The sequence below is a fragment of the Pseudonaja textilis genome, chromosome 2, assembly GCF_049901715.1.
Source record: "Pseudonaja textilis isolate UNSWEBS1 chromosome 2, rPseTex1.2, whole genome shotgun sequence".
NCBI lineage: Eukaryota > Metazoa > Chordata > Lepidosauria > Squamata > Elapidae > Pseudonaja > Pseudonaja textilis.
In genome coordinates, this window is record NC_141991.1 from 157,851,593 (window position 1) to 157,873,458 (window position 21,866).

A 21,866-nucleotide genomic window follows, 5' to 3' on the forward strand; every position below is an offset into this window, starting at 1 on the left:
TTGACTTGTCGAAAGTCTGGGCAGAGATTCCCAGAACAGATTTGGAAATAGGTTTTTAAAACAAGTCTAATCAAGCAGCATCTAAAGTTTATTTGTAATTGAGCAATAACGCTTCTCTGTCACTTCGATGAATGTTTCTCAACCTTGGCATCTTTTAAGATTTGTGCAGTTCAGCTTCCAGAATTCCCCAGCCACCTATCGCAAAGTCACCAAAATTCAGAAACACTGAATAAGCTCACATACCTCAGCAACAACCTTAGAAAAAAAACAACAGAGGAACATTGTTTTTTATTTGGAAAGAACCAGTTGATGGAGAGATGGATAGGATCAACGCAATTACTGGAATAGTTATGGGACAGCTATGAATTTTTATCAAAGATGGTTGCTAGGAGTTAAGCCTAACCACATTCCACTTAATTAGTTAACATATGTAGATCTATGTATTCATTTTTTTAAAAAAAATCTATTAATCCAATTTACCATATTAGTATTCTTTATTACAATCAAATGTATGTAATCCTTTTTATATTATTTAAACCTACATTAAGAAAAAGATGCCTAACATCTATAAACCTTTAATCTTTCTTTTTTTTTTTTGCTCCATAAAGGGAGCCCCCCGCCCCCCCCCCGAATAAACCTATATTAGGAAAAGGATGCCTAACCTCTATAAACTTTAATCTATCATTTTTTTGGTAATAAAGACCATAAAAGAAAAACAAAACCACAGAATTTCCCCTAACTAGTTTATTTCTGCTTCTCCAACTTACAATCAAGCTTCCTTAATATTTATAAAGCAATTCTTTCTATCCATCATCTATTGTCCTCCTTAGTGCCTCAATTCTTATTCGTTTTTTTACTTGTTTCCTACTCGTATCTATGTATTCAGATGACTACAGGAAATGGTGCACCTCATGGGAGTAGAACAAGCCAACCAATGGAGGTGGGGCTTGTAGCATAGGATCACTGCCTCTTTTAATGCATCAACCCATATTATCTAAGTGATGACAACTCACCATTATGTTACTGAGGTCATGCTTTTTAAACCATACATGGAGTCCTTGGCTTACAGCTGTTCATTTAGTGACTATTCAAAGTTACAGTGGCACTGAAAGAAGTGATTTATGACCGTTTTTCACATTTATGACCATTGCAGCATCCCCGTGGTCAATGATCAAAATTCAGATGCTTGGCAACCAGTTCATATTTATGAGGATTGCAGTGTCCCGGGATCATGTGGTCATCTTTTGCAACCCTCTGGTAAGCAAAGTCAACGGAGAAGCCAGGTTCATTTAACAACTGTGTTACTAGCTTAGTAACTTCAGTGATTCAGTTAACAACTTTGGGAAAAAGGTCGTAAAATAGAGCAAAACTCATTTAACAAACATCTCGCTTAGCAACAGAAATTTTGGGGTCAATTGTCATAAGCTGAGGACTACTTGTAGCTACAAGCATTGATTCCCTTAGTTGCTGAGCTCCACAGAATAGAGTGTATTCTGTACAGAACAGAGACTGTCTTTTCATATAATATGTGCTAAGTATCCTAAGGGGTATGACTTGAAATATTTTACAATATTTGGCATTGTTATCTGACTAGAGTATCTGGCTAGATAATGGTTAACAAGTTGCACTGGATATGAACCTGAAAGGAACTGTAAGAAAGGTTGTCAGTCAGGTTCTTTTGGTATGTTCGGTCTAAATGACCTAGGGGAAAAAATGGGAGACGACAAAATGAAACTTTTAAAATCTACTGGTAATCTTCTGGTGCTGCTGGTTGGTGCTTACTAACTTTACTTTGGTGCTGCATAAGGGATTCTCAATTCTACAGCAGAGGCCCAGCCTCTTCTAAGCATATCTATGACTCAGAATAGACTGACATTTCATAGGATCTTTTTGGGTTGGCTGTGGGGCTTGGAGGGAGGGAGGGAGAGAGAGAGAATTCCAACCCACAGCCATTCCCTTGTGGGGTGCCATAGGGCTCAGCTTCTACTCGCTTCTTTTTAACAAACATGAAACCATTGGACAAAGTATTATCACTATGCTTTACTTATCCATCCCTGATAATCCAAGTGATGCTGTGGCCACCCTTTCTCAGTGCCTGGAGGCTGTAGGGGATGTGGATACAGGACCACAGGGTTCAGCTGGACCCTGGCAAGATGGAATGACTGTGGGTGCAAGGCACCTCTTAAACTGGCTGATATAGTCTTCAGTTCTGGATGGGGTTGCACTGCAGACAGACTTGGTGTGGCAACCTGGGAGTCTCCTGGACTCGCGATTCCTGTTCAAAGAGCGGGAGGGCCGTTAGGCAACTTCATGTTGTGAACCAATCGCACCCTTATCTGGATCATGAGGTCACTTATGTCCTAGTCATCTCTCAGTTGGATTACTGCAATGTGCTCTACATGGGGCTACCTTTGAAGAGTATTCGAAAGTCCTAGGGTGCCACATATAACACCACTGCTGCATGATCTGAATTGGTTATTAGTTTGCTTCTGGGTCCAATTCAAGACTATAGTTAATTATTTTTAATACCCTTAAAACCCCAATGGCATTGGGCCTATTTGAGGAGTCATCTCACACCAATGAAACTAGCCTGTCCCACTCATACCAGCAGAAGAAGCCTGCTATGGACCCTATCTACTAAGGAATTCAGGCAGGTGGGGTCACAGAGAAGAGTGTCTTTTGCTGTGGCCCCACCCTGTGGAACACACTACCACTGGAGATGAGAACCGTTCACACCCTTTTAGCTTTCCAGAAGGGCATTCAAATTTGGGTTTGCTGGCTGGCTTGGAGTCATGAGAAGGGTGCTCATCACTGGAGGTTGTTGATGTGGTAAGAAGACCTCAACCCCATCCCATCTGTCTTCTTGATCCTGGTTTTCTGCATAGTTTTAAAATGTTAATGTGCAATTTGCTTTTCTATGTATCTTTTTCTGTTCTTTAAGCTGCCCAGAGTCACCCTATCGAGGAGATGGGTGCCATATAAATTTAATAAATAAATGAAGTCCAAATGTGATTAGTTTAGTTTTGGCTTAGCGTGTGAGAACGAGTCAGTATGTTACAGAAATTGAAGAGATGACCAGTGAGACCCAGGTTCAAGTTTCTTTTCCAATTTTGGGAAATCACTGGTAATTTGAGGCCTACCTCACAGGGGTATTTTTTGTGGAGATAAAATAGAGATTCCAAGTAAGTTGAAGGAAAGACAGATATTGTGTTTCCCTGAAAATAAGACCTGGTCTTTTTTTTTTTTTTCCTCTAAAAGAGGCATTAAGTCTTATTTTTGAGGATGCCTTTTTGACTGTCTCACCTTGCGGTGGCAGTACCAATAGCCCCATCCCAGAGGAACCCATGTGGCCACGGCCAGCCCACTTCTGCAGCCACCTACCACTGCTCACGCACAGCACCCCCTCCCAGCCTCCATTTTGGAAAGCTGAGAAACGAGCGTTGCACCCGTTTCACTACCAGAGGCCTTTCGCTGTCAATCCAGAGCTTGTTTCTTGGCTGCAGAAGCCTTTCCAAAGGCCTCTGACAGCAAAATAGAGGCCGGGTGGGGTGGGGGGGATACATGTCAATCTGGAGCAATAAGCAGCATGTGCTCCTGATTCTTGAACTTCACACTTCATTTTATAAACATTTATACACACCACGCGAGTTTGTACATGTGCTCACTCAGAAAAATAAATTTGTTCTAAACAGACATGCAACGTATTTATTATTGAAGATGCTGTCTTAGTTGTTTATATTTTTGTTGATAATGCTCTCAAAATGTTACACAAGGGCTTTGAATAAGGGACACTCCAAGGTCTTTTAGGGCTTCTCTGCAGCCCTAACATGATGACTGACTCAGTCATGCAATACTGACAATGGGGTTGACTTAAAAAAGGGGACGTGTATAGATTAACTCAGAAAAAGAAATCAAGGGATAGCTTATCAGACCCTCAGATAAGAAGAAAAAAGAAATCACCAATAATCAGCAAGTAGGCCAACTCATTAAAGGATAAGGAAACATGCCGTAGAATGACCAGAAGAGCAAAATCCTACATTCTTTAAGGAAACATTGAAAGAGACAGATTAATATGCTTGTTTTAGAGAAGAATTTATGTCTGAAAGATACAAAATGTAACAGGGCAACAAATGTTATGAGAGATATGGTATTTTTGAGTAAATGCTGCAAGAAACTTCCTACTAGCAAGTTGCTAGCAGAATACACAACTTTGTTAAATCAGATAAACCTAACTCAGGATCTGAGGAATTTCCTACAAATGTAATCAACAGAAGTATGTAGCCAACCTTTATTTAATTATCCATGGAGGCATTCAGTCCCGATAATTCCTTTCACCTCTTATCAGTGGCTTTGTTTGAAACGTCTCCAAACTTGGTAGCCTGAGCTTCCTTTAATACTGAAATAATTTTCTTCATTCATATCTTGTGATCTTTGGATATTCATATATTGCACCATTCTAATAAAAAATTAAAATCTCTTTATTGCTGAGCAAAATTCGCATTGACATTATTGACACAACCATGTGATTTTATAGATAACAGCATGGAGATTGTTTGCCAGTCTTTGCTCAGGAGGTTTTTCAGTTTCCCAGTTTGGCCCAAAGCCCCAGTAGTCTCCATCAACATACTAATGAGGCCCCACTAACCCTGCTTAAGGGCAGCAAATTCTATCACCAGCTGAGGGACACTAAATACTGTACAAATGTTTTGAAACTTAATAATGTAGAAGAGCTCCATCAAGACATCTATGTTATTAAAGTTTGGTCAATGTTGAAACTCCAAATATGCCTATCAAAATAGTGTTTCCGTGCAAAAACACTAGAAGTAATTTTCACTTTTATGTAAAATCTTCAACGTTTCTCAAGTCATACATATTCCTCTGGCTATTTACTTTCAGGATAAATGTTATGTAGAGCTCAGAAAAAAGGTATAAAAAACTAAATACATGATATGGGAAAAAGAGAAGGAAATTTAACTGAAACGAACATATACCAACACTATGCACTATTTCTCCATACTTTTTGATCTTTGTAAATCATCCTAGCTCCCACCGTATTAATTTATCATTTGATACTTTTGTTTTTGCAATTCATCAACTCTTTCAGTTGTAATTTTTTTCAGTCTTCCTCTTGACCCCTATAATCTTCCTTCATAATTTGTTTTACAATTGATTCTCTTTATACAATCAATTCCCCGTAAAATACTAAAATACTTATAATCTTGCTTTAGAGTACTAATGGTGTAATACTAATAGTGCAATGTACTAATAGCATAATCCTAGATTCCTGAAGGAATTGGCCGATGTGATCTCAGAAACCCAAATATATCTTTCAAAAACTCTGGAGCATTGAGGAAATACCAGAAGACTCGAAAAGAGCTGATGTGGTTCCCATCTTCAAAAAAGGGGGAAAAGTGGATCCAGGAAACTACAGATCAATCAGCCTGACATTAATATCTGGAAAGACTCTGGAAAAGATAATCAAACAGTCCATTTGTGAGCACGTAGAAATGAACAAGGCAATTATTAGAAGCCAGCAGGGGTTGTCAAAAACAGATCATGCCAGACAAACTTTATTGGCTTCTTTGACAAAATGACTAAATTAGAGAAGTGCTGTAGACATAGTTTACTTAGATTTCAGTAAGGCATTCGACAAAGCAGATGGCAGCCTACTTCTTAGTAAGATAGAAAAGTGTGGCATAGACAGCATCACTAGATGGATTCACAACTGGTTGACCAACTGCACCCAGCAGGTAATCCTCAATATATCTACAACTACATGGAGGGAAACATGCAGCGGAGTGGCTCAAAGTTCTGTCTTAAGCTATTTAACATCTTCATAAATGATTTTCATAAGGGGACAGAAGGGGAACTCATCATATTTGGAAACACCAGGGTGGGGGAAATAATGAACACTTTAGAAAACAGTCTCAATGTACAGAAGAATCTTGACAGACTTCAACAAAGACTATCCAACAAAATGCAATTAAGTGCTGAAAAAAATTAAGATCATACATTTAGGTAAGAAAACCCAAATGTACAGATATAAAATAGGTGGTACATGACTCAATAATTAGTGACTGTGAGAGAGATCTATGTGTCCTAATAGACAACCCCTTAAGCAGTGTTCTGCACCTGCTAAAAAGCCATTCAACCAAGATGTGGAAACATGAAAGATGAAAAATAGCTGGACTGAATAGTTTAGAAAACCAAAATGAAGCAGGAGATTAGTCTATCTATTTCTGTAACCAAAAGCAATAGCATTGAGATTAATATTCCACATCACAGCGCTTTATAGCATTCTCTGGGCTATTTACAATGTAGAAGCATTATTGCATATTGCCCCCAATATTCTGGGTCCTCAATTTATCAACCTCAAAAGGATGAAAAGTTGAATGAACTCCTGACTGTAGGCAGAGTTTTCCTGCAATACTGCACTTTTAACGACTGCACCACCAGGGCTCCAATCATTTCTTCATAGCTAACATGGTCTTCAAACAACCAAAAGGATGCTTTTATACATGGGCATAACCAGGGGTGGGATTCTACCAGTTTGCACCTATCCGCTAGAACCGGTTGTTTACATTCTAAGCAGTTCGGAGAACCAGTTGTTAGAAGAAATTACTGGCGTAATCCTGTAAGGAAGGCAGGAAGGAAACATTCTGGTGTTGCTTACAGAAACTGCCTCTCCGTTAACCCTTATTACGTTCTTGGCAGGACTAGACTTCCTGTCTCAGGAACTTCTCTGGAGTTTTTTTCCCTTCCTTTGCTGATACTTTGCTTGTGTGGAGTGACCATTCAAAGTTACAATGGCATTGAAAAAAGTGACTTATGACCATTTTTCACACTTATGACTATTGCAGCATCCCCACAGTCATGAGAGGCATGCCTCGATGTGAGTGATATTGAGTTGGCCATGCCCAGCCAATAACATGACCACCAAGCCACGGCCACCAACTAAGCCACGGCCACAGAACTGGTTGTTAAAAAATTTGAATCCCACCCCTGGTCATAACCAGATGGAGACACAAAATTAAATATAAAAAATACCAAACTAATATCAAACAGATAAAACAACTGTCCTTGGAACTGGAAAGGATGACAAGCAGCCAGTTGGATGGAGTCAGTTACAATGGTGATGGGTGCACCATTGGAAGTTCTGAAATATTTCCATAATGATGAGAGTCATAGATTCTCATGTTGTCAACACCAATTTGATGGCACATAATCAATCCAAAACCAAACTGTCTCTACAAGCATCCCTTAAGTGTTATGCATAACTATATTAAACAACTAAGATGATATCGTATCATATATATCAATATGGAACTCTTTACTAAGTATTGTATTTATTCTCACAGTACTTTACTTCGATCATACAGTACTATTATCACATTCAGAAATCAAACCTGAAATCCATATTCATACAAAACATTCCAAAATTCAACCTTACTAATTATTTGTGTATGCTTTACTTAAATCAACAAAAATTTCTAAGGGCGCTAGGGATTGGTTCCGTGGAGGGCAGTTTTTCTGAGGACTGGGGAGGCGTGGTTTTGAATGCTGCCTGGATCCTGCACATGTGCAGATGGGGCTTTGCTCATTGCGGCCCAGAGGTTGGGGACCTCTGCAGTGTAAGTCTTTCTCGTCTCTGAAACACGCCATCACAATGTGATGTGATTACTTTAGGATTATACAATGTTGGTAGTTATAATAAAGTTTTGTTTACCATCAATATTTCTCACAGTCTGAAAGGAACCTACATAATTAGCAGAGTACAACGTTGTTTTATATGTAAAAATCTTCAGATATATGAGAGTAGATAAAAGTAAAGTATATTTGCTTCTGTATCAAAAGAGGCCAAGTATGTGACATCACATTCCATCTGAATATTTTTAATGTTTTTTCTTCTAATATCTTGTACAAATTAACAGTTGGTTGATCTTTATTAGCAAAATCACTCATAGATCCCGTGGGTTTTCAAGAGGTCCCATGCATTTTGTTCCATGTTTCTTTTCCAGTTTATTTGCATGACTGAAGACCACTTTCAGGGGAATCTCCCCCCGCATTTGCATTATTGGGTCTTTGGGGGCTTATAATGAGTTCTGCAGCGTTCATTAAATATCTAAAACAGCAAAACAGAAAATTGATTGATACAAATGTGAATGGATCCAAATATCTAAAAACTTAATTAGCTTCTGTGCTTCAAAGCAGTAATCAGAGCCAAATGTATGTGCTCAGAAAAACAAAACTAGTGATATCTAGTTGTCCAGGTTTGTAAACTTTCAGAATAAAAGGGGTTAAATAACTGGTTAAAATATTTCCACACATGGAGGGCAAATGTTTTTATAACAGAACTGTTCCAAAGTTCTGATGGCAGCATCCTTGTGGTCACATGACAGGAATTACATGATCTTTATGGCCAGTTGCAGTTCTGTGCTCATGTGACAGGATTTGCTACACTATTTTTGTCAGAAATCAACCTTTTCAGCTGGTTCCTGGCAAAAAATGCCCATAGGAATGCATTGACTTGCTTAATGAATGTGGTGTTTGTTTAACAATTGCAGTGTTCACTTAATGACTGCTGCAAAAAGGGTTATAAAATCAGACTGGTCACATGGATGTCTTGAGTTATGACTTATGATGGAAGTTCTGGGCTCCATTACAATTGAAGACTACTTGTATGCATTTTTTTTTGGATGTAAGGTATTTCTACTTGATTTTCATATTTGGATTTAAGTTGAACTGTAGTTCTCTTCCTAGCTTTCATCCCCCATCAATCAGAGCCTTAATATGGTATGACAAAAATTCACAAATTAGGACTGTTCCTTACCTTCCAGCTTCTGTCATTTACCACTTCTTCAACATTTAACTCTGACTGCATTAATTTCAACTACAAGAGAAAGAAAAGAAGAAAGGCTTTAAAGACATTTGGGATTGACCATAAGCAGACAAACTGTATAAAAATAGATTTGGATAAAAATATTAAAAATATACTTAAAACAGATTAAAATAAAACATTTAATCAAGTTTTCTCACCATTCAGTAAATAAGTCTTCCTATGAAAAACTGGAATTTCATTGTAAAATATTGAGGAATTAAATATTAGAAGTAGTAAGCATTTTATAGACATTTAGAAGAGAACAAAGCTAAAATTCATATTGGTGAGAAATTAGAAAATCTTTTTTCTTTTCAGCCCAGCTGAAAAATTGCAAAATCAGAGAATATACTTTTGAATGGGTTATTTTAACTTTAATGCAACATTTTATGTGCAGCAGACTTAATTTTGCTGCGATTTACAATATTTGCATAATGATGTCATCAAATGATGCAAATTATATCATTTAAATCTATTTATTTCAGTGGCATAATGATACAATAACACAAATAATTAGATCACCTGGGTGATGATGTTGTCATATAGATGGCGTAAATCCCCACAATGACAAATTCTTTATTCAACATATGTATCTTTATAATGACACATTATAAATGTGTCATCCTAATTAGCTGTTAAAAAAAACAGGTTTTTTTGGTAATAATTGCAGTTAATTTTAATATTAGTGAGTCAAGACAAGAATGTCAGTCTTATTACATCAACAGAAATGTAGCAATGTATATTAAATCATTTCACATTTGTCTTATAAAAATTTTGCAGATTCTGATGCCTGAAATTACATTCATATGGAAAGTAGTTAGTAGAGCCTTATTTTCTATCCAGTTGACCCCTCTGCAACCCTTTAGGAAGAAACTGAGGGCTCCAGCTCACTGTTGAAGTTGCAGTGCTCAAAGTATGTTAGTCGCCTTGCCCTGTACTGCTCTCTTCTGGACAAAACATGATTTCACAATTTGTTCTGTTTCAGGAAACCTTTTTTCTTTTGTCAATACTCAGATTATTTAACAATAGATAATATGCCAAATGTTTGGGAAGCCACCCGATGGCAGTTGAAATGGATACAGTACATTTTAAGATCACAAAAATGTAAAAAATTGATAGAGCATGGGATCTCCAAACTGTACTATCATTACAGAAGAGTCTGCACCATTCACCTGTTTTTCTATATCTAAATAAGCGTCCCAAGGACTGCTTAGAAATTTAGATGTATAAAATGGTTTATAGATTAAATTTTCATGTTTGCTTTCCTTTCAAGTTGTGTTTGACTTCAGCTAGCAAACATTAATAATAATTTAATTATTAATTTATATTAATCAATAGAACATCTGTTTGTACAAGTTTCCATAAACAAGACTTAATTATGTGTGGTTAACAAGACATGAATACTTGTACATGTAATACAATATAAAACTGTGTGTATATGTGTGTGTGCATATATAAATTTTGTTCAGTATATGAGAAAATGGTACTGATGGTAGATTCCTTATTTTTGTCTTTCTGTTTGTGTGTATTCCTTCAAGACAGTCGTGCAACTACTTGGACCAGACCCTGCAGTTTACCTAACATTTTTGGAAATAGTTTGCTATAGTAGTTTCCTATGGTTGAGAGAGGGTGATTGGCTTTGCACCTAAGATAGGAGTAGAACACAGGGTCATTTTTTTCCCCCGAGTAATCCTGTTGTATTACCAAGCTGATCTTGGCTGAGCAGGCTCGGGCTTGCTTAGAATGAACCCCCAGGGCTCAAGGTGAAACTGGGAAGTTGAACTAATATCCTGAAATATGACATGGCTGGTCCATACTGTGGCTGAGAAAATTGCAGATATGCCCACGAAGATGCCAGGTGTTGAGCTTCAACTGAAGAAGGCATTGCCTTATCTAATAATACAATCTGCAACAGCCAGTTTGTCAATTCATGATTTCTATTTCTATCTGTTTTCTCCAGTGAAACATGGGTATAGAAGAATATCTAATGACAGAAACATTTGTTAGAGAGAACTGGTCCTTTTCCAGCATTAGGATGATTATAATGTCAAACCACAGATAACTATTTTTGTAATTTTACATATTTTACTTTCCTGTGCCACTGGAACAGTCAATTTTCAATCATATTTTATATAATAGAACTTAAAGCAACCAAATTTTGCTACTTACTTTTGTCTGCTCTTTCCTGAGTTGCTTTAGTAATGTTATGTCATCTGGAGATTTCTTCCTCTCTTCTTGAAGAAGTTTTACTACATTAGAAGTTTGGGCAATACAGCTTTTGATTATTCTCTCCCTACTTTCATGGGCTTCTTTCAACTAAATAGACAGTAAATATAAACAAAGAAAACTAGATAAGAAAGCAGTTCAATAATGAGTTAAATGTTAAGTAAAATAAAAGCAGAACTTGAAGAGGCTTTCATAAAATTACCACTTTCCATGCACATGTAATGGACATAGCAAGAGCTTCTTATTATTCTAAGGACTTTCTGTTCATAGCTCACCCAGATACTGTAGCTATTAAATAAGTGGTTAGCAGAAAAACCCTTGTCCTCTAAAAATACCACTTACACTCACTTTCTTTGAAAAGGGGGTGTGGCAAGGGTCCTAAAGGAGCTTCATTTAACCTTTCCTTGATTTGTCTGCACACTCAATTGCAATGCTCTCTGTTCAAACTTTTGCCTATTTCAAGGCCTGTGAAATAGATGACTATTTGTATTTATGTAGATCTACTTGACAATAACTAATGCTGTGTTTAGCTACCTTAAATAGGCAGGCAATCTGAAATCAAGAGAAAACCTCCATTTTCTTGGTCATCATTTTCCCTCCTTTTATCTACCAATGGAGATGATGAAAGTGTCACCTTCTTATACAAGTAAATAAAATACAACTCGTGAATTTAAAGGAATTGAAGATTTGATGGTTATCTTCCAAGCATTTGTCAATATAATGACAACAAAATGTCTTCCATTTAGATTCCAGATGAAAAGCTTCTGAATACTGCTATATAACAACTTAATAGCAAGCTTATCAAATCTCACAAATCGATTTTGGAAGGACAATTATGCAGGACAAAACAAAAATATTTTCCATGGAATGTAACATACAACTGCAATATTTTGAGCACATCTTAGTAGGGCTTTCTTAGTAACTGAAGAATTCCTCTGTAAGTGAAAATATTGACATTTTGCTGGCTAAATTACAATAATTTCAAAGAGGAAATAGCTATTTTGCTTCAAAAATATTTTGAGATAAAAAAGGTTTAGCACTGTCAAATTACTGAACAAGATATGTGCAAACTAATTTATTTCTTATGCTGCTGAAAAATGAAAGGGCATTTTGAGGAAAGCAAACACAAAATATAAAGTTCCCACTGTCCCAATAGGCTATGGATCCTTTTCCAGAACCAAGAGTTGCAAAGTGGCATGTATAAGCAGCATGTATTGCATTCCACTAAAGTAAACTTCATCAACATGTTTATGGCAAAGCTTTAGTAAGCTGGATAGAACAGTGGTCACTGATTATTAAAGCAACATGGTTGGTTTACAATAAAGCATATAAAATACCTAAGATATAAATGTACAAAATTCAAGAACTTCAGCTCCATCTTAACAAAATAAAATTAGGTTGAAAACTTAAACATATACTTTAGTGGTTCCCAAAGTGGGTGGTACCACCCCCTCGGGGGCGGTGGGATGCCTTAGGGTGGGGTGCTAAAAGGCAAGGGAGCCAGCAGGGGGGGCTCTAAGAGGTGGCAGGGGGGCATTCGAGGTGCCGACACTCATTGACTGTAGCACCGCTCCGGAGCCGGTGCCTCCAATGCGGAAGCGGTGGCACGTTATGTGCTGCCGCGGCCGCGTTCGATGCACCACCCCTGCCACCTCTTAGCGCCCCTCTGCCGGCCCCCTTGGGGACGCTAAGAGGCGGCAGGGGGGCGTTCAAGGAGCCGGCCAGCCCTGCAGGTTCACCCATTGATTAACACTGCTCTGGAGCCAGCACCTCCAAAGTGGCAGCACATTGGGAAAAGCTGCCACCCCCGCTTTCCCAAAGTGCCGCTGCTGTTGCATTCTGTCTGTCTGTCTGTCCGTCCATCCAAAAGTTCTGTCTGTTTGCCTGACTTCCTGCCTGCCTCTCTCTCTCTCTCTCCATCCATCCATCCATCCATGTTCGAAGCGCTAGCCCCACAGGCACATCGGGAAAGTAGAGCAAAGCCAGTCCGGTAGGGAGGGAGGGAGGGAGAGAAGGAGGGAAGGAGGGAGGGAGGGAGAGAGAGAAAAAGAAAGAGAGCGAGACCTAATGCATCAGATTGAATGAGGCCTAGTTTAGACTGAGGCCCTTTTCCACATTGAAACATCTTTGGCTTCTATTCAAGGTTTTGTGGATGAAACATGGTCAAGACTATCAGGAAGCTCTCACACTTTGTTGAGGCTTTAAACAGGATCCATTGGACTAGATCTCCACCCTAAAAATTACTTTTCCCCAATGTACAGTATTATAGTGCCAATTCTGAAGAAGGCAAAACCAAAATGTACTGGTAAATTACGAGCACACACACACACACACACACACACTCCCTTGTAACCCTGCTGGAGCAAGTGATTGGACTAGAATAGATATCTCATTATCTTTCTCCTCCCTCCCTCCTTTATTTCTTTTTCTTTCTGTCCCTTCCTTCCATCCCCCATTCTTTGTCTGTCCCTTTTTCTTTCTTTCCCTTTTCTCTTTCTTTTCTTCCTCTCTTCCTCTCTCTTTTTCTTTTCTCTCTCTCTTTGCCTCTCTCAGGCTCACCCCTTTAGATCAGGGGTCACCAAACTTTTGGACCTCAGGGACCACCAAACTCATAATTTTAAATCCCGGAGACCACTAATATGAATTTTGACTGACGGTGGCTTTCTGGCGTTGGTGGGAGAGAGAGAGAGTGAGAGAGATCTGATCCAACCTCTCTCTCACACTCTCTCTCTCACACACACAGGCAGGGGTGGGATTTAGACCCCTGATCTAAAGCTGTCAAAACTCCAAAAACAGGTCAAGTAGCTCTGGAGAGGCCACTCATAAATTAGAACACTTGCTAAACAACCGGCCATTAAGTGAGGACCCCTTGTATTTGGTTTGCCAGTCACCTGGCCATGCCCATGCCCACCCAGTCACATGACCAGCAAGCCACATGCACCCAGTCATGTGACCAGCAACCCACACCCCCAAATTAGGCCACACCCACAGAAATTTGAGTCCCACGCCTGGGTGGGGGGCACTGAGGATGAGTTTGTAGCACCAAGGGGGCAGTGGACCGAAAAAGTTTGGGAACCACTGATATACTTGATCATATTTGGAGAAATATCAAGACTCAATAATATGAAGAAAAAGGATATAATAGAAATATGGATATTTTGTTTAAATTTCTATTAGAATGTAATTGACTCTGGTACTGTGCTGGTATCTCTTAATGAAGCTTACATCAATATACTGTACTTAAAAGAAAGTTAACATGATGCCCATTGTCCTGATTAGCAGGATGGTGTCACCTTCTTGGCTGTTGCCCAATCCAGGGAAAAGAAAGGCAGTTTTAAAGGGTTGCAGAAAGTTGGTAGGTTTGTACCCCCATAACTTTCAAAGCACTTTTGTAACTAAATCAGAATCTTGTATCTGTATTACATGTTAAAATATATTGTTTTCAATGTTTATAATATTCAGCTGTAATCTGTACTGGCTACTGACAGTCTACAACAATAAAACAATACAATATAATAAAACAATACATTAACTTCCTCATCTCCTCAAATATTCGCTGGAAAAGCTACTTTTCCTGCTTATGGAGGGCAATTAAGATATGTGCTGATTTGATCTCAGGAGCTATTCCGTAACATAGGGTTTGCAACAAAAAAATAATGTTTGTGAGTCTGTGCCATCTTAGTAATGGAGTAATGTCTTAGTAATGGAGAACTGTTAATGGATTTTGTTGGGGAACATGTACCACAATGTAGATTCCACTTGGAGGAGGAGGAAGCCCCAAAGTTACTTAGGAGCCAAGCCATCTAGGATGTTAGATGTCACTTTGAATTGCATTCAGAACCAAATGCAGGATTTACAGCACTGACGTTATGTGGATGTGATGACTGTGAGCTCCACATTTTGCACAAACTTCAGCTTCCAGTATTCTTCAAAGCAGCCTTTTATATGACATTGTGAGGCAATATGTGCATGAATGGGCCTCTCTGGTCACCACCTCTACCTGCCTAATCTAGTTATAGCAAGAACCCCGATTGCATAATTGCTCCTTCAAGAAGTGGAACACCCCATCCAGAATTATAAATGGAGCTGGCAAAGAATCTCCCAAACAAACATCAACTCCATTTTGTTTGAGTTCAGTTTCAGTCCATTTTGTCCCAACCAAACTCTAACAGCTTCAGGTAACAGATGAGTATTTCCTTCGGCCTGACCCGAGTAGTGATGTAAAAGGAATAGCATGTTGGGGCAACTCTAATTATCTGAGATTGTTGCAAATTGACGTGCAAAGATATTAGAAAGCTTGTCATATCCATACTAATTTTTCACAGATAAGGATTTGACAGTCTCTTTGGCTAACTTACTACAGTAGGATTGCTACTTTTGTAAAGTAGCATATTTCTCTGAGGGCAGGACATTAACAAATAACAGCAGGTTGGTGGATAAACTCTCAATGCCTATTTGCTTATTTCTTTTATGTCATGAATATTTTATTTATTATTAGATTTATACCTTGACTTCTACTCGGGAATATAAGTAGCATGCATAGCACTGTTGTTGGTTTTACTTGTTACTTTTTATTGTGGTTGGCCTATTCCCTGGTGCCAAGTCCACTATAAATATTTGTTTTGTTTGCTTTGTGTATTCTTACAATGAAATAATAGTCCCAGGAATTTTTAAAATGAATCACAAGTCCTTTTGCTCCTCATACGTCCAAGTAGACATATGAGGAGCAAAAGGATTTTGGCTAAGTCTTTTCTGTTGGAAAACACAACAACCTGTTTTATTTTATAGTTTAATTTGGGGCACAAACCCTCTTGGCCTGTGCAATAAGAAAAACTAATATAGATTAGGTCTACTGCATGTACAGACAAACCTGAGGCTCATGCACCAAAATCAGTATAATTAATTGGTGGTTTTTAAAACCCTTTCTGGCTATAATATTAATTGATCTAAAAATCTGAGCTGAGACCTGTGGGAGCTACAAAATTGCCAAAGCCATTTTTCTTGAGACACATTCCATACCTATACAAAAGTAATAATTTACTTGAGGCTGAAAAAAAACCCCAATAATTGCTATCTGCCAATAGTGCACGTGCCAATTTATATAAAAACTAGTATGGGGAAGTTAAAATGCAAAATTATGATTGGGGAGACTCAGGTTTTAGATCTCCCCTAGGAATGAGAGCCACTGAGTGACTTTGAACCAGTCACTCTCTCTTGTCCTAGCCTGGAAATAAAAAATATCAAGCCACACTGGATCAGTGTGTGTGTGTGTGTGTGTGTGTGTATTCTTATAGTGTTAAATACACTTAACATTAGCAATAACTATACAACATAATATGACTAACTTTATAAGATCTGTTTTGAATAAAATAAGACAGAAGTACAGTTATCTTTATATATTTTTGTATATAAATGTACTTAAATAATTAAAAGCAGGATACAAATTAAATTGGCAGAGTTAAAATGATACACAAACAAGAGGGAGTTTGGAAGGAACAGCATTGCCACAGATCCTATATTATATAGTACTATGGAGGAGAAAGAAGTACAATAATCTCTGTCTCCTATTTGAGATAAGTATCTTTTATTGTATATGACACAAGCAGGAAAATTGGTGACAAGAACAATGAAAGAACAATACTGGTACATGCTTATGATTAAAAAGGCCAGCAGATATGAACTGCAAGAAACAGCTAGATGGCAGCAAAGAACTACAGAAAATTCTCAACCTTTGCTGACATCTAGTGGTCACCTAAATGTTGGCATTCCCAGATCTATAGCACTATAAATTGCCAATAATCATAACATCTGGTGAAAACAAAATCAGATTTTAAATGAAAAAAGCAATGAAGAGGAAGGACAAATATATTTACCGAATGATGAAGTTCTTCACAAGTTTGCCTAGCATCAACTTTTCCTGCGAAAGAAGCTGTTGGAACTGTAGTATTTAATTCATGGACTATTCTGTCATCAATTTGTCTTGTTACCCTGAGCAATTCCTGGGTGGGAGGGGGCAGGGGAGGAAAAACTTAGACTTAATGTTGCAAATTTTAAATTAAAAGAAATAAACAGTATGTTAGTAACCAGATCAGGTAATATATTTTTGAATCACATATTTAAAATTCCTAGAAACTTGCAGAGTATTTTTCATGTTGGTTGTGCCAGATTACTATAATAGATCATAAGATTGAAAGGAAGTCTAGAAGTCTTCTAGTCTAAACCTTGCTCAGGGCAGGAATCTCCAGATCAAAAGCCATAGTCAACAAAAATGACTGTCTACACTTGAAAATTTTGTGATGCCTTTTACTGGACAGGTCATTTGATTCCTTCTATGAAAAGAATAGCAAATTAAGTTGTGGGAGTATGTTTTAATGCCTACAATAACTTCATTATCTTAAATGTATATTTGACCTGGAATTCAACAAACTGGAATACATCTTGTTCCACCCTTTTTCCATAATACAAGAAAGATGCTGAGGAATTGGAAAAAAAACACAGACGAGTGACAAAGATAGTGAGGGGCTTGTGGCTAAATTCTGTGAAGAATGGTTAAAGAAATAGAGTATATTTCACTTAAAGAGAAGTGGAGACACAAGAGCAGTCTTCCAACTAAAGGACTGCCTCCTGGAGTAATGGGTGCTCCATCACCAGAGATTTTCAAACAAGACAGCCATTTTTCTGGGATGGTCTGAGGATTCTTCCACTGAGTTGTGACTTGCAGTAGAAGACTTCCAAGATCCCTTCCAATCCTACAATTCTATTACTGTATTTACAAAGTACGTTTCTCAGGGTTAAGCTAGCCATGATTTACTCATTCAGTCTGTATAATGCATTGAACTATAAATTATCTACATTGGCTATTTACTTAACACAATAGAGTACATTAATTGCCTGATTTGTGGTTTAGGATGTTGTGTGGACATGCTTTCTCACAAATAAATCTGACTGAACATGGATATATTATGGAGAAACAGAGGTGCATGTCATCAGAGTATACATGATGCCCAATCCATTTATATCCTCTGCTTGTTGATGCCCTCTTCTTCTCTTATTCTATTTACGATGCCTCCTCTCCCTACCTCTCCATTTCAGGACATCTCATTTTCCATGTGTGCGCTAATATTCTCAGAAAGGGAGGGAAATAGTTAAAATCCATGAACAATCACTTATATTGTCCATCCAACCAAACCTGAGACAGACATTCAATGATAGTAACCTAGCTCCTGTTGAAGCTGCTGTCTTCCTAACTCAGTTCTCATCAAGCAGGAGTGAATTCCCCACCCTCATGTTACCTTAGCTGAACATGGAAATATTCTCATACAACTCACTCTTTTACCCATTTATTGAATTTACAATAAATCATTGCCCTGATTTACAACAACTTCAAAACACAACAAAACATCCACAATAAATTAAACATAAAATAAAATTAAAATTGTAAACACAATGTCACAATTCACTTCAAAGCCCTCTGAAATAAATTGATTTTAATTAGCTTTTGGAGGTCTACTATCAATGGGGATGTAAACTGCCCAACCCTCGAAGTGATTCCAACTGAGATACAGGATCAAGATTCAACTGAGATACAGGATCAAGAAGTCTGGAGAAGGATCCCACTAAGCAGCAGGATCATCAGGATGACACGCAGCTTATCTTTGTAAGACACTATAATGCCATGCTTCCCAAACTTTTTCCTTCATTACCAAAAGCACTTATCAGAAAGTCCTTTTTATCCAACTTAGATTAAACATTAAGTTAATCTAAATGTCCTCTGTGAATGTGCTTATATGTCATTATCCAAGAAAAACCACTTTTACCCAACCCAAGTTTGGGGTGCGCTGGTATAATAGCTAGGCATTCACATTCACAGAGAAGGGAGTCTCTAGCTACAAATAAGATCAGTGTCATCTCTTCTGGGTTCACGGAGGTTGCTTTTTATGTGGCTGTGTCCATGGGTCTGTATTCATTTTTTTAAAAAATATAGACTTTTTAAAATTGTAAGCTGACATTTTGAGTCAGGTGCCTTGAAATCCAAGAAACAAATAAAAATCTAGAAGGGAAATTCTCCAAAAATAATACCTTATCCAGTCAATTTTGGTAATGCAAAACAGGAATAGGAAAAATAATTACCATGCACCTATACAAATAGTACTCCTGAAGGGATACATTCTTTGTTACTTCCAGTATAGCACTAGGGTGCTATTACTATGACGGGCTGTTCAACTGGTGAAAACAACCAAATGCTAGAGCAGGGCGGTCAAACTCGCAGCCCGTGGGCCAGATGTATTACGCACTTGCCATACCCTGTTTAGCAAACAGGAAGTCACTTGATGTCGCCCTGATGACGCGAGTTTGACACTTCTGCGCTAGAGGGTCTCAAAGCAATTCACAACTGGTTCTGGGATCAATTCTGAATTTGTAATTAATGCAGTATTTTGCCATTACAGTAACTGTAAACCCAAATGTGGCTTAACTTTTATTGTTCTGCTATGCTTCACACAATTAACTTTTAGACCACAAAATAAAGTAACAGAACTGAGTTATTCTGGTTTCAACAGTCATAATTCCCATTTTTATCCTGGCTAGCCCTTTTATCCCATTACACTCAACAAATAGACCATGTTTAGTGATTCTTCACAGTTACAACAACAGTGCTGAAAAAGTTTGCAATTGATCTTCATGTTTACCACCTGTAAAGCTGAAATAAGGTTGTAAGTACATTCATAGTTTTACTTAGTGTTCACTTCCCTTAATAATGGAGTTGCTGGTTCCATTTATGGTAGCTAAAGTAGTATTACCTGTATTTACTTCTAAGGGCAATGGTTGCAATCCCATGCCTATTTTCATCTAAAGAGGCCAACATTCCAGGTCTTGTCCTAATATTCCTCGCTACTCTAAGTAACAGTAGCGACCAACAAAATGCAGTGGAACACCAGCAATGACATGTTTGTCTCCAGCACTGATGTCTGTGGTATTGTGTTGAAGCAGCATCGGAATGCTACAGAGACTTCTTTTCATACTAAAGAAAAGGATGTCTGCTCCCAGGATAGTTCACTTTCCTAATGTTGTTATTCTACCTCAAGAGACCACCATTCCTGCTCCAGTCCAACCTTTTCATTCAGGGGAAACTATTCAAACCCGTTCTCCCTTTCAATATGGTTAAAATAACAGAATGAAAAGAGCAAGATTACATTCTCTATGCCTTTGCAATACTTTAAAATTATATTGAAGCTACCATAAGAATTATTACAGAAATATAACAAAAAGAAATGTGTAAATTAACTCTTCCCCTCTTTGGTCTATTCTATTTCGATTCAGAATTTGTCCATGCTTTATTCTGCCGCTCATTGTACCCGATAGTCTCTCAGCTCCCACCTCCTATTATCTGCCATTTGACCCTTTCCTTTTCGCGGGACAAAGGAAGGTTCTGATTGACATTCAGCTTTCTAAAAAGGATCCCCAAGGTCCTCCGGAGAGGCAAAACATTCACCCTCTCACTTCTTCCTTCCCTCGTGCAATGCAGTAATGCCGATCTATTTTAGAGAAAACTACAAGGAAGAGCGTTTCTAAAACCACGAAGACACTACACCCAGGCAGGCATCCCTCCACGCACGTGCACGGCTGTCGGGTGTGCTGGGCAAAGGAAACCTTTTACAGCAACCAGGAACCCGGCTCTCCTTCAAGCCCCCCCCCCCCCCACAAAACGAGCCTTCCACGCGTGAAGAATCATCTCTCGAAGTCTGCTCCACGTTGCTGTCCTCGCCCGCTCCGCTCCCCCTCTACGGCGCGAGCAAAGGTACTCCCGAGAGCGAGGAGGCGCAGCAGCTCCACATCGGGAGGCGAATCTGCGCGTGCCAGCCGACCGCGGGGAGGGAAACGTCCCGGGCGCCTCTACGCCGGGCTCCACCAGCCTCGCTTTCCTCCTCTCCGTACCTGAAACTCAGCGAAGTCCTCGCAATTTAGACCGGAGCCGGGCGCTGCCATGTTGGAAGGTCTCAACGCAGCCAATTGGAAGGCGTGATGGGGGCAGACCCGCCCCCTCCTGCTCCTTCGCCCCGCCAAGAGCCTGCTTCCGCGGGATCCCGAGCCGGGCCGGAAGTCGCCGGGCGTCTATTGTGCTGGCCGCTGGGCTTTCAGCTGCTCCCTGGGACTGATGGCCTGGAGCGTCTGGATGCAGGTGGTTAGAGATCTGGAACTCGTCAAGTAGTGCTTCAAACCTATTTTAAAAAGCAACAGCAGCCGCGTTGGAGATGAAAACCAAGACCTGCGGCCGGTCTTTTTCTCGGAGCAGCTTTCTTGGGATGTTTTGAAGCTCTTGTTTAGGCAAGCCGGTTAGGAAAAATAGCTCATTTAGTCCATGCAACCGATCTTGAAGCCATGTGCGAACCAGGGCATGCCACAAAGGAGACTGAAGAGAGGTTGAAATGCACCATTCCAAACGGCTATAAGAAATGGACTTTTAGGGATAATAGTTATTTAAAAGAAACCTTGTCAAAAGTTAAACTTCTCCTTAAAAGCTAGTTGGGCACTGATGTTCTGGCCACTGTACACATGATCAAAATCCCAGAGCTTGGCAACCTACCTGTACTTACAACCACAGGGGTGCTACAACTTCCCACACCTGCTTATCTCCCTCCATGTCTTCCTCTTTGGCCACCCTCCACCAATGAAGCCTTCAAAAATTTTACCAAAGCTTGTGGTTGGATGACACAAAGAATGGCTTGGCTTGATCTAGGGTTTGTGGTAAACAATGATTCTTGGTTTG

At 39.0% G+C, this 21,866-nt stretch overlaps 1 protein-coding gene across 1 annotated transcript; it reads right to left on the reverse strand.

The window, feature by feature from the left end:
• Positions 1 to 4,076: 4,076 nt before the first annotated feature.
• On the reverse strand, positions 4,077 to 21,189 carry MIX23 (mitochondrial matrix import factor 23). The gene is made up of 5 exons (XM_026713277.2): positions 21,035 to 21,189; positions 16,975 to 17,100; positions 11,045 to 11,191; positions 8,831 to 8,890; positions 4,077 to 8,122 (listed from the first exon to the last, which is right to left on the reverse strand). Exons 1-5 carry the CDS (start codon positions 21,083 to 21,085, stop codon positions 8,072 to 8,074), a joined length of 435 nt encoding a protein of 144 aa, XP_026569062.1. The 5' UTR covers positions 21,086 to 21,189; the 3' UTR covers positions 4,077 to 8,071.
• Between the last annotated feature and the right edge of the window lie 677 nt (positions 21,190 to 21,866).

Coding starts and splice junctions, on each gene's coding strand:
- MIX23 (XM_026713277.2), bottom strand. CDS start 21,085: ATGGCAGCGCCCGGCTCCGGTCTAAATTGCGAGGACTTCGCTGAGTTT. Junction 17,101..21,034: donor AGGACTTCGCTGAGTTTCAG/GTACGGAGAGGA, acceptor CCTCCCACCCAG/GAATTGCTCAGGGTAACAAG. Junction 8,123..8,830: donor TAAATGACAGAAGCTGGAAG/GTAAGGAACAGT, acceptor TTGCTGTTTTAG/ATATTTAATGAACGCTGCAG.